The sequence below is a fragment of the Schistocerca americana genome, chromosome 1, assembly GCF_021461395.2.
Source record: "Schistocerca americana isolate TAMUIC-IGC-003095 chromosome 1, iqSchAmer2.1, whole genome shotgun sequence".
Classification (NCBI taxonomy): Eukaryota; Metazoa; Arthropoda; class Insecta; order Orthoptera; family Acrididae; genus Schistocerca; species Schistocerca americana.
The window spans coordinates 420,642,124-420,656,248 of NC_060119.1; the positions used below are offsets into that span (position 1 = coordinate 420,642,124).

The window sequence follows — 14,125 nt, forward strand, 5'->3', positions numbered from 1 at the left end:
TGGAGATGTAATCTGGATAAACTGAAAGAACCAGAGGTTGTTGAAAGTTTTAGAGGGGGTATTAACCAATGTTACACACCACTAACAGTGGAAACAAATACAGCAGAAGACAAATGGTTAGCTTTCTGAGATGAAATAGTGAGGGCAGCAGAGGATCACATAGGTAAAAAGACAAGTCCTAGTAGTAATCCTTGGATAACACAAGAGATATCAAGTTTAACTGACAAAAGGAGAAAATATAAAAATGCTGCTCATGAAAAAAGTGAAAGGGTATACAAACATCTAAAACCTGAGTGTGACAGAAAATTTTTGCTTTCCATATTGTGGGAGGAGGTAGTATGGATGAAAACAAGAACAAAATTTCAAGTAAATATGGGCTCTAAAACATATACTTAAAGAGCTATGAGGAATTCCTCATCTTCGCTAATGTGAAACACATCTCTTCTATTAAATAAATGCTCATGGCTCTTAAGGCACGCATTTTCAAGCCCATGATAACTAGACATTTTTTCCTTATTATGGTGTAAGGAACTTGTCCTCAGAGTCTGTAAAAGGAATTTATTTACATCCTGTAGAGGGTCTACATGTGAGAAATAAACTCAAGGATAATATTACAGAAAAACAAGAGGAACTAGGTGAAAATTGGAGATACGATATTGTAAGAAGATTTGTCAGAACACTGAAAGACCTACACGGTAACAAGGAGCATGGAGTAGACAATATTCCCTCAAAATTATTGAGATCCTTGGGAGAGCCAGTCATGCAAAAATTTTACGCGTAGTTTTCAGGAACTGTGGGACATGCAAACTACCCTCAAACTTCAGGAAAAATGTAACACTTCCACTTTCAAAAAAGGCCACTGCTGACAAGAGTGAATACTAACACACCATAAGTTTAATAAGTCATAGTCGAAAAACACTGACATGAGTTAATTACAGAAAAATGGAAAAACTGGTGGAAGCTTACCTGGGGAAAGATCTGTTTCAGTTCCAGATAAAAGCAGGAACGCACAAGGCAATACTGGCACTACATCTTATTGTAGAAGATAAACTGAAGAAAGACAATCTTGGAAATTTTGAAGATAGCAGGGATTAAATACTGGGACCCAAAGATTATTTACGACTTGTACAGAAACAGACAGCTGTTACCAGAGTAAAAGGTCGTGAAAGTGAAACCAGTTGGAAGGAAGTGTGACATGGTTGTAACCCATCCCCATTACTATTCAATCAGTATATTGATCAAGCTGTGAAAGAAACCATGAAAATATTTGCAAAGGGAATTAAAGTTCAGGAAGAAGAAATAAATCTTCGACGTTTGATGATGGCATCATAATTCTTACAGACAACAAAGAAATTGGAAGAGCAACTGAATGAAATGGATAGTGTCTTGGAAGGAGATTGTAAGACGAACATTAACAGAAGATTTGATTACCCTTGTTTTCAAGGGTAATCGAATGCAGTCAAATTAAATCAGATAATTGCTGAGGGAATTTGATTAGGAAATGAGGCATTAAAAGTAGCAGATGAGTTTTGCTATTTGGGCAGTAAAATAACTGACGATGAATGAAATAGAGAGGATATAAAATGCAGATTGACTATAGCCAGGGAAGCATTTCTGAAAAAGAGGAACTTGTTAATGTATAATATAAATTTACGTGTTGACAAGTCTTTTCTGGAGTGCAGCCTTGTACAGAAATGAAATGTGGATAATAACCTTTATTTACCAAGGAAAATGAACACACAGTGGGATATTTTTCAAAGTTATTTTATTTAGACAACCAGTTTTGGCACCTCAGTAATGCCATCTTCATGCCCAGATGCACTCCACACAAAGACAATCACACGTATCCATACTGGCATAGCTGGAGCCATCAGCATCTGGATTTCGTAAAGTCATTTTTGGAGTGTTCACTTTGGAGACTTGACAACAACTGAGCACACCTGCAGTCTGAGCAAACTGCAGGATACATCATGACTTGAAGCTGTTGACCAAGTTGCCTCAGTATACTATAGTATATGATCCATGGACTTTGCGGTCGATGGGGTGGCTTGCATGCCTCAGCAATACACAATAGAGGGGTATCTGTTGGGGGACCAGGCAAATGTGTAGTTCTTGAAGAGGGGCAGCAGTCTTTTCAGTAGTTGCAGGGGCAATGGCCTGGATGATTGACTGATCTAGCCTTTTAACATAAAAGAAAATGGCCTTGCTGTGCTGGTACTGCAAAAGGGTGAAAACAAGGGGAACCTACAGCTGTAATTTTTCCTAAGGGCATACAGCTCTATTGCATGGTTAAATGATGATGGCATCCTCTTGGATAAAATATTCTGGAGGTACAATAGTCCCCCATTTGGATCTCTGGGCAGGGACTAATTGGGAGGATGTCATCATCAGGAAAAACAAAACTGGCATTCTACGGATCGGAGCGTGGAATGTTAGATTCCATAATCAAGCAGGTAGGTTAGAAAATTTAAAAAGGGAAATCGTTAGGTTACAGTTAGATATAGTGGGAATTACTGACCTTCAGTGGCAGGAGGGACAGGACTTCTTGTCAGATGAATGTAGGGTTATAAATACAAAATCAATAGGGGTAATGCAGGAGTAGGTCTTATAATGAACAAGAAAACAGGAATACAGGTAAGCTACTATGAACAGCATAGTGAACACCTTATCGAAACCAAGATAGACGCGAAACCCACGCCTACTACAATACTACAAGTTTACATGCCAACTAGCTCCGCAGAAGACGACAAGATTGAAGCATTGCTTTGATAGCAGGAAAAGGAAAAGAAGGAAAAATAGCAGATAGAAATGGACTGGGGGAAAGGAATGAAATAGAAAGCTGCCTGGTAGAATTTTGCACAGAACACAATTTAATCATCGCTAACAATGTTTCAGATTGATTATATTTTGGTTAGAAAGAGATTTATAAACCCCATTTTACACTGTAAGACATTTCCAAGGGGGGGGATTCTGATCACATTTACTGGTTATGAACTATACATTAAAATTGAAGAAATTGGAAAAAGGTTAGATGATTAGCTTTAAGAGATGACAAAGTGAAGGTAGCATATGATCAAATAGGTAAAAAAGACAAGGCCTAGTATGAAACCTTGGATAACACAAGGGGTATTGAATGTAACTGATGAAAGGAGAACATTTAAAAATGTAGCAAATGGCGCACGAGAAAGGGAATACAAATGTTTAAAAAATGAGACTGAAAGGAAGCGCAAAAATGCTAAGCAGGAATGTCTAGAGGATGAATGTAAGGTTTTAGAAGCATATTTCACTACGGGAAAGATAGATACCACCTACAAGAAAATCAAAGAGGCTTTTCGAGAAAAGAGAAGCAGCTTTATGAATATGAAGAGCTCAGATGGTAAACCAGTCCTAAGCAAAGAAGAGAAAGCTGAAAACTGGATGAAGTATACAGATGGTCTATACAAGGAAGATGAACTTGAAAGCAATATTATACTCGTAAAAATGGAAGTGGACATAGATGAAGAAGAGATGAGAAAAATTTGACAAAGCCCTGAAAGATCTAAGTCGAGGCAAGGCCCAGGGAGTAGACAATATTCCGTCAGAACTACTGATAACCTTGGGAGAGCCAGCCACGCAAAACTCTTGCAACTGGCATGCAAAAATGTATGAGACAGGTAAAATGCCCTCAGACTTCAAGAAGAATGTAGTATTCCAATTCCAAAGAAAGCAATTGCTGACAGATGTGAAAATTACTGAACTAACAATTTTATAAGTCATGGTTGCAAAATACTAACACAAATTCTTTACAGAAGAACAGAAAAACTCACATTCTTGGGAAATATTAAGTGGGGTCCCCTCCACACCCACATGTGCACAGTGACCATTCAAAAAGAGCAGTCGCCTCTTCTTTGGTTTGTACCTAAAGAGAATTCTGCCAAAAATGCAACGATTTATTTTCCCCTGATTTGTTAACCATTTGTAACTTTCAGAGAAGAATCACAAGTGGGGAATTTTGAGTACAACCTACACATTTCTTTTGTTACCATGTTAAAATTTGCTTCTTTTGCCAAAACTCAGCGGAGTTTACACAGTCTCACCTCACTAACATGTTGTGCAGATGCACTTGTGAGAGAATTCTGAAACAGTGGTTTATTAACTGAGGAACTGAGGAAAAGTAAGGTCAGCATCTAATGAAAAAGCATGTCCTTGGCACAAAATAAATGTGCAATAACTTCATTTATGTTGTTTCCAAAAACTATAGAATTTCTTGTTTCACCAGCTTTTGGTGGCCCTTAAAAATTACATTCTTTCATCGCAAAGGTCTGTAGTTAGGGCAATAACACAGTAGATAATGATGTTTTGCATAATAACCATACGGCAAAATACTCTCCTCTTTTTGTGCTATAATTTGCCAAAATCTCATTTTAATATCTCGAACCATTTATGAAATATGAAGAATGTTGTGATATTTCACTTTGGCTTTATCGCTGGCACGGTGTGATAGCACTACAACATCAGATCAATTTTCTCGAAATTGCTGACAGGCAGAGACCTCCAGTCCAGTCTACAGAAAAATTCAATATGTTAGCTAAATTTCATACTCAGTAACATACTATGTAGTATGCATCAGACAGAAAATCATAGTGACTTTCAAATTTCAAGCTATGTCTTACTTCCACGTAAATATCACAATATATATGACCACTAACCACATGGTGGGCACATCATAATGAACTGGACATATAAAGCTACAAGTAAAGAAAAAATGAATTCTTTTTTACTGAACAGTTTCTGTAAAATCATTTGAGAAAGATTGCAGGGCATGTGTGTCAATTCTGTCATGGCAGATGATTGTTGACCTCCCCTTCTGAACAAACGAATGAACTGCCCCAGCTGTCTGGATGAAAACTGGTCACTGCATATAGCCCACAGTATCCTGCTCAACCTGTGCACTGAACAAGCAGTAGAGGAAACCAAAGAAATATCTGAGTACGAATTGAAGTTCAGGGAGAAAAAATAAAAACTTTGAGGTTTGCCGATGACATTGTAACTCTGTCAGAGACAGCAAAGGACTGGTAAGAGCATTTGAACAGAATGTCTACAAAGGTGGATACAAGACAAACATCAACAAAAGCAAAACAAGGATAATGGACTGTAGTCAAATAAAATCAGGTGATGCTCTGGTTATTAGATTAAAAAACAAGACACTTAAAGTCATAGATGAGTTTCACCACACTGGCAGTAAAATAACTGATGATGGCTGAAGAAGATTATGTAAAATGTAGACTGGTAATGGCAAGAAAAGCATTTCTGAAGAAGAGAAATTTGTTACCATCGAATATAGATTGAAGTGTTAGAAAGTATTTTCTGATGGTATTTGTCTGAGTGTAGCCATATCTGGAAGTGAAACATGGACCTTAAACAGTTTTGGTCAAAACAGAATAGAAGTTTTTGAAATGTGGTGCTATGGAAGAATGCTGAAGATTAGATGGGTCGATCACGTAACTAACGAGAAGATGATGAATAGAATTGGCGATACAAGGAATTTGTTGCACAATTTGACCAAAAGAAGGGATCAGTTGATAAGACACATTCTGAGAAATTAAGGGATCTCCAATTTAGTATTGGAGGGAAGTGTGGGTGGGAAAAATCATAGAAGGAGACCAAGAGAGGAATACATTATGCAGATTCAGGAAGATGTAGGTTGCAGTACTTATTTGGAGATGAAGAAGCTGGCACAAGATAGAGTAGTTTGAGAGCTGCAGCAAACTGAGGGATGGCGCATACTTTGCAGTACTACTAGTGTGCTCTCTGGCCCATGCCACATGTTACAGCCATTGCCGATCTTGGTAACTAGAGATGCTGGGGTAAGTGCAACACCCAAGCCACTGCTTCTGCTTCGCACTCTCTCTTTGAAAATTCATTTTCTCAGGAAACTACCACTGTTGATTGTTAACATAATGTTTACTTTATACCACAAATAATGAACATTATTGTGGCTAAGTACTTTCACCACCAATATTGAACACTACAGTAGCCAAGTACTTTTAACACAGCTAAACTAACATGAAAGACAACACTAAAAGTTTTACACACATCGCAAACTACACACTACAGACAGAAGCAACAGAATGATTGTATGGGCTGGAGCATAGTGTGGAACAGTGCCCCTTGCCACTGCACACTGCCCCACAGCCCTCCTTCCTACACATACATCACTATGGCAACTTGCCAGGGCATAAAGAGTTTGCCAAGATATGTGAACAGTATTAAACCTCACAACAGTTTGAACTTGGAACTCGGTGCTTCAAATATCAGAGCCTGATATCAACAAAACTAGAGTGCAAGGCCAATCACGTGTCAGCAGAAATTCCTAAACTTTTAGTCATGCAAGCAGCAGATTTTGTTATCACAACAGACTGTATGTACACACACACACACACACACACACACACACACACACACAGAGAGAGAGAGAGAGAGAGAGAGAGAGAGAGAGAGAGAGAGAGACGATAATAACATTATTGAAGTATCACTATAATATCGTCCTGAACTTACCATCAAATCGCTTGTGGTTTGTTCCAAAGCTTCTTTGTCCTGCTGTACTAATCGCAATGCTGATATGGTTTCTTCATATTCTCTCTTCATAGCTTCGTGCTCCTTTTTAAATTCTGCAATGGTTTCCTGAAGTCGGCATTTTTCTTCATCAAGGATTAGATTCAATTTCTCTAATTCCTAGCACCGAAAAAATTTTCACATTACCCAGATAATATAACACTTACATCTCAAAACACAGCAATAAAAGTATCACTCTGTGTCTAATGGCCTTGATGGGGACAGAAAGTTAAACTATGAGCTTACTTTAACACAGATGTCTACTACATGGTATGTAACAGAGCATTTAAAGTCAAGAAATTGGACATGAATTGCACTGTCACACATATAAAATGAGTAAATCTCAAATTTTTGTATATGCAAGCTGCTTCACTTCTAGTGCTGAGGACAGGATACCAACAAAGGATTGAAAGGTATGATAAACATAACAAATTTTAAGAAAAACAAAGTTTTCTGAATAAAATATCAAAAATATCATTCTCCATGAAAATGACACAGTTCAAATAAGATAGTTATCTATGTCAGTCACTCATTTTATTTCATCCCATTATGCTTTCGAGAGATTACATTCCCATTTTCTGGTGGAACAATATCATGTTACATTTTTGCTAGTTGGATGCAGCCAATCGTTTTTTGTTGTTTCATTTCATTGCAAAAACATATAACAGGCACTCGTTAGTGCAATATGGCACTAAGATTATAAATTTTAAACAGTGATAGAATTACTTACAATCTGCTCCAGGGCACAGAGCTCTGCGGTTTGTCATAAGTACAGATTGCAAATAACTCTACCACTGTTTAATATTTATAATCTTAGTTCCATATTGTGCTAACGGGTGTCAGTTATATGTTTTTGCAATGAAATGAAACAACAAACAATTGGTTGCATCCAGCTAGCAAAAAAGTAACATAATATTGTTCCACTTGAAAATGTGAGTGTAAACTCTCAAAACACATCATGGGATAAATAAAATGAGTGACTGACATAGATAACTTTTTTATTTGAACTTTTATTGTCATAAGCAATCGCAGTTCCTTACAATAATCCAACATGGACGACATAAGGCTAAAGTATTAAGAAATGTAAGGACTACTGAAGAAATTCCCTTGAGTCAGACTCAATTATATGAGATGATATTGTTTATCAGTAACAACAATGGAAATTTTATTAGTGTGCTGTGTGCAGCGTAAGATATCACTATGGGAAAGTGATGTGCTACAAGTCTATAGTATACGTGAATGATGATTGTGGACACAAAAATATTTGTTAGTTTGAATAGTAAGTGTAGAATTGTGTACTGTTTGGAAATTTTACTTGGTTTGTGCATGAACTGCATGCCACCTTGCATTTCTGCAAGGTGGCATGACAATAGCTGCTTTATCACACTTCAAGGTAACTGCTGATTAGGGGGTTTATTCCATATAGTCTCATCCAAGATTACAAGCACTACGCACCACAGGGCAATGAGTACTTTGATGACAGGTATCATGGAAACAAGAGAGGAAGCTGATCTGTCATTCTAAAGAGAACTGTCATTCAAGTTGTTGTGAGCACATGTAATATCATAACTCAAATTGCATACAAATATGGTATGAGGTGTTTAAGTACTGTAATTGATGGAACAATATAATCACTTATGAGAGGGAATGCTTTCCATTAATTTAGTACAACATTGAAAACTAGATACTTTCAGTATAGATATAGTAGCAGTGGAGAAATTCTCATCAGAGGACGATAACTCAAATGATATTGGTCCAGAATTTAAGGATAACAGAAATAGCAACCAACTCATATACAATTTCCACACATAGAACACCTTAAGTTCATATAAGACAGATTAGCTTACACATACTTTTGTTCCATACACTGACAGTGAGAAGATCCTAAAGGATGTGTGTGTGTGTGTGTGTGTGTGTGTGTGTGTGTGTGAGAGAGAGAGAGAGAGAGAGAGAGAGAGAGAGAGAGAGAGAGAGAGAGAGAGAGAGAGAGAGAGAGGAGGGGGGGGGGGGAGGATACATAATATATATTTATAAACATAAATATTATACAAATCTTCTTCCACACGTCCTAAGTGCCTTGATCCTCATCTGAAGTACTTGACCCAACGTTACTATGGAAACCGTGTAGCTGGGACAATACTGCTGTCGACCGCTGTGGCACCACTACTCAGCTGACTTTTGTCATCAGGAGTGCCCTCTGACAGGATCGCAGCAGAATTCTATAAGCCACACATGACTGGCATGAGTCATTTGTGATGCAATCTATGGAGTGTACTGCCTGCTAAACTTAGGTGCTACAATTTTGGATTCAGTTTGTCACAGGATTAAGTGAGGTGATGCAGTGGTTAGTCAACTGGACTTGCATTCAGGAGGACAATGGTTCAAACCTGCATCCAGCCAGCCTGATTTAGGTTTTCTGTGATTTCCCTAAACTGCTTCAGGCAAATGCCGGGATCATTCCTTTGAAAGCATGCAGCCGATTTCCTTCCCCAGCCTTCTCTAACCTGATGGAACTGATGACCTTGCTCTTTGGTCCTTTCCCCCACATCAACCAACCAACCAACAAGTTTGTCATAGGCAGAACTTCGGAATATGAACTTAATTTAGCTTGCACAGTTTCTGAAGAGTATAATTTATATATATATTGTTGTAAATTAACCAGGACACATCCCTGCTAGTTCATATGCAACTTGCCTTGACAGAAGTGGCAATGACTTAATGCACATGACACATGCAAATTAAATCTTAAAACATTTTTGTAATTAGGTGGGAATGTAGGTTTTTCTACCATGGAACGCTTACAACAACTACTGATACAAATCATGCAGGTTTATCAGGAGCTAACGACAACTATATCGAGCAAGGAAAGCATAGCAAATGTAGCAGGGAAGTCTCCCACACCAACCACATTTACAGCTTTTCCACAATTTGAGAAACAATGTGTGGGATGCTTACTACAGACAACTGCTGTTATAATTCTTGGGTTTGACAAATTTCCAACTTGGAAAAACTAACACCCATGTTCTTATTAGGAAAACCTGAACTGTACCACCCAATATTGAAATTGGAGCCATTAACAAATTAAGCAGAACTGGAGTTGTCTAGAATACTTTCTTTATTGCAAGAACATTTTCCACATGAAATATATTACTGCAGTCAGGTTAGAATTAAGAGAAAAAGAGAGAGAGAGTGTTAGTCTGATCTTGGGGGGGGGGGGGGGGGGGGGGGTGAAGAATATTAAGAAATGTGGGCCAAATCAAACTAATTCCACAGTTTGTATTAACAATGAAGTATCACTGGATTGCTATTTTCACTCAGTGCTTACGTGTACTATAAATGAACATATTAAAAAATGTGTAGGAGGAAATCGGGCTACATTGAGAAAAAAAAAAAAAAAAAGCTACTGCTGCTGCTTAATTTGTGCCATGGAGTTGCTCCTCATCTGCCTACCTTTCATTATTTGTGTCAATAGACAGCACCTATTTATTTGGTTTTGAATATGGATACATTTGAAATGAATATTGTTTACAACCATGATGTTAATGGGATCCTTCAGTCCTTGAATTTAAGAGTCCAGGTAATTTTAAAGCAATATTTGTGATTAATTTCCTTTTGATTGGCAGAGATTCTCACTTTCTCATTTCCTGTCCACTTATCCATAGTTCAGTAAATCTGGTACCGTACCGTGTAAACAGACACTGAACCAGTCCTCAATAACTTTATAAGCATACTAGACAAAAAAATACTGGTCACCCCCAATAGACATCAGATTCACACTGGGTCTCTAGCCCTGATAATTATCTCAGTGTGGTGAAGCTGAAATTCAACATGTTTCTTCATGTATGCCACAGCCTGCTGAATACACTTATTGATCAATAGCATTACATCCCATAGACTGCAGGGATTTTGACTCCTACATTTCAACTGACACTGCGAGAAGTACCAGACATTTTTATGGATTTTGGATTGGATACCTTAGCGATTTGTTGAGGTGTGCTAGGGTGCTAGAGTCTTCATCAGATTGGAAATGTATGTGTGCAGGCTTGTGCTATCATCTTGGAAGGTAGAAGTATCCTCAGCGCATTCATTATGCAGACGTGAAGAACAAGCAACACTTTGTCACCAAGAATTTTGCAATAAACATTCTGGTTCATAGTGACATGAACCTGAATGAGTGGGCCCAAATCATGGTTTGGGAAACATCCCCACACCATAACAGAACCACTAATGTCTGAGCTACACCCTCCACACATTGCATGGTTAAATCACTTGTCGTGCTGTCAGTGCACTTGATTCTTGCACCATTTGACAAAAAGACTAAATCGAGAATTTCGGAACACACTACATGCTTCCAATCAGTTACTGTCCAGTTTGGTCCACTGAAAGCATGCAGCCTTTTTTTTGCCACTGTGAGCAATGGCTTTTGCAATATACCTAACTCTAAATGCCGATTAAAATCAACTAGATCAACGCGACATGCAGTGCCATGGTAATACAGCTAGTTGGGAAAGTGTTAAGAGGAGATGGACCTACACATACTATGTATACAGGTTCCATATTGTACATCAAGAAGCATTATCCCATACGTCATTTATGGCACAAATCATAACATCAGGTCACCATCCAATGGTTGCCATTATTGTGCCACACAAAAATATAACTGACGAAAACACATCAACTGTGTGACGAGCATATGGTGGTAACACAAATTGTTACTGCCTTCACAAAACTTTACATAACGAATCAACGTTTTCAACACAGTCAGGAGATACAACCACATATAGAAAAGTTAAAAACAGCAGCAGTACTGGGTGGACAGAACTGACACAGAGTTGTTGATGAAATAGGACTTTGCCTTCAGGATGCCACACAAGAGTTTAGCCTTCCTGTCACAATTAGATCTCTCAGCCCTCCTACTTTTCAAGATCACAATGGTGCAGCAACAAATATAGCTATGAATGGTGGGCTCCGTGTGGTTCCCAAGTCGTGCAGTGACCGTAAACCATAAAATTACCAAATATGCAACTGGTTCCTGCATTTTTGGTAAATATAGCTATCACCCTTTCAAACTTGAAAGTCAGTGACCGCATTGCAAACTGGAAGGACTGTGATGCATTTTCAATAAGTGACCATAATCTCATTTGTATTACAATTACAGGCATAGATAATGATTTAGACACTAACATTCAGCAACCACGAGTGACTATACAAACCACATAAAACGAATTGGGAACTTTTAAAGGAAGAATTCAAGATACAGCCACAGCACGAAACTAGATTTGATGATGATGCAAAGCCAAAAAATTCATGCGAGTATTGCAAATGGCGCAACACAAGGCAATACCAACATCTGTTAGCAAGTCAAAAGAGTTAAAAATTCCCTGAGTCCCACCCTACAGTTCTTACGATGTGGAGCAAGGCAGGCAAGAAGATACTACCAGAGATCCTTAGGGGAAACAGAATGACAAAGAACACTGAGTTTCTATCAAACAGCCAAACAACAATATAAAATACTATTACACCAAATACAATTAGAGAGGCGGGAGGCACACACTAAGACCCAAATGGTAACAAATATTTGGGGTTTTCCATACAAACTTACAATCAAGGTTTGATAGCCCACTGTATTATCAGCTCCAAGATGATCCAATGACACATTAAATGACAGGCTGAGAGACATTAGTACAGTACCTACTCAGATCTCTGATGCAGGGTGATTCAAGATGGAATACACAGAGTACCGTCAGCATCTTTGCTCTGTATTAGTAGAAATGAAATGATCATATGGCATTTATTGGCTGGGATATCCCCTTTGGGGTTCAGCCGCCATATTCCAAGTCTTTTAGATGATGCCACTTGGGCGACTTGCTTGTCAATGATGATGAAGGACACACAACACCCAGTCCCCTGCCGGGAATCGAACCCGGGCCCCCTTGCATCGTAAGCGGTAACCCTACCACTGCGCTACAGAGGCGGCTGTATTACTTGAGCAGCATGCGAATAACAGTGTTGTGATTGCAACTGCCCAAGAGGAACTAAGGCTGACAATAATGTAATTAAGGTAGAAGAAAGTACCAAGGCACCAGGGCCTCATGGAATGGTTGCGGAAATGTTGCCTCAGCTAGTCGACCAAATTGTATCATATATAATAGTGTTATTAAATGAATTTTTTTTTTTTCAGTGATGGGTGCAAAAATCTGGTAAATCTCAATATCATTACACTAAAAAATGGTAAAGACAAAGACTAAAGAGAACTGAAATCTTACAGGCCAAGTTGTTTGGTAAATGTTCTAGCCAAACTACAGGAACAGTTTCTGGCCGCTGCCTCACAGATCGCAGACAATTAAGGGGCATTTAAGGGGCATGAGCTCCCTGCAGTGCAGTTTCAGGAAAGAGAAATCCACCAAGGATGTGATAAATCAGCCAGTGCATATTGTGAACACCTCAGATGATAAGTATGTTATACATATAAGACTGATACAGCCGGAGCATCTGATAATTTATGGTGTGTTCAAAAGACTGAAGCAGATGGATTGTCCCAGTGTGTCTACAACACCCTACAAGATTATTGCACAGACAGGCAGGTGCAATTGGAATAACTGGAAAGAAAGCTATGAAAAATGTCACCAAAGGCTGTCTGCAGGGCTCTGTCTACTGTTCAGAGCTCTAGGATGTTTCCATAGAGCCATAACTGAACCAGCTTCAGAGTATAACAAACAATAACAAACACTAGAGGCTGGATCGCCTATGCAGACAAACTGCTAATTATAGTATCTACCCACACAAAGGCTAAATGAGAAGAAAATAGTTGCATAGTTCTTGAAACACTAAGTAATTACTGAGTAGAAAACAAACTAATGATAGCTGCACATGAAACAGTTTGTATGTTACTGAATAAACATTTTCAAAAGCAAGAAATCCCACAATAATCCCACAATACTAATAAATGAGCAACCTGCGAAAAGAAAAGTAGCGTATAGGTATCTTGATAAAAATATCAACAAAAAGTGAAACTTTCATGCACATGTACAAATAGTCTGCCACAGAGTCATTTAAAATCCTGAACAAAATACCAACAATTGGCCAAATAAGCCCTCAGCTGCTTTTTAAGTGTAATAAGAACATACAATAACGCAATCTTAATCACTACTGTATGCTACTGGTTGAGACTTGGGCTCATAGGGCCAGAACGGTAATGGCAGCACGGGCTCTACAGTGAGCACAGAAAAGTGTGCTCCTGCGTCTGACAGGCGCTCGTAGACCAATACCCACAGAGGCTCTGCTGGTGCTACTGAGCTTAGTAACTCTCGATGTAGCTGCAAAAATGAGAGGTGCACAATATTGGCTCAAAAAGGGGCAATATGATAAGTTAAAGGAGACAGTGGGCACAAAGTCAAGTTAAATACGGAAATAAAAGCATGCATTTATAGATAACAGCAAGAAACATGAGACAGGACAGAAACAGGGAATAGAACATCCCAGTTCCTTCCTAAAATAAAAGAAAGATCCATACTGTCATAGTTCTATCCAG

General features: G+C 38.5%; 1 protein-coding gene across 3 annotated transcripts in view; it reads right to left on the reverse strand.

Moving 5' to 3' along the window:
• The window catches only part of LOC124602378 (pleckstrin homology domain-containing family D member 1-like), a 167,502-nt gene that overhangs the window by 135,870 nt on the left and 17,507 nt on the right, over positions 1 to 14,125 (reverse strand). For all 3 annotated transcript variants that reach the window (XM_047136320.1, XM_047136319.1, XM_047136318.1), the window contains exon 6: positions 6,538 to 6,714. In XM_047136320.1, coding sequence (XP_046992276.1) covers positions 6,538 to 6,714 — 177 coding nt within the window. The remainder of the gene's footprint in view (positions 1 to 6,537; positions 6,715 to 14,125) is intronic.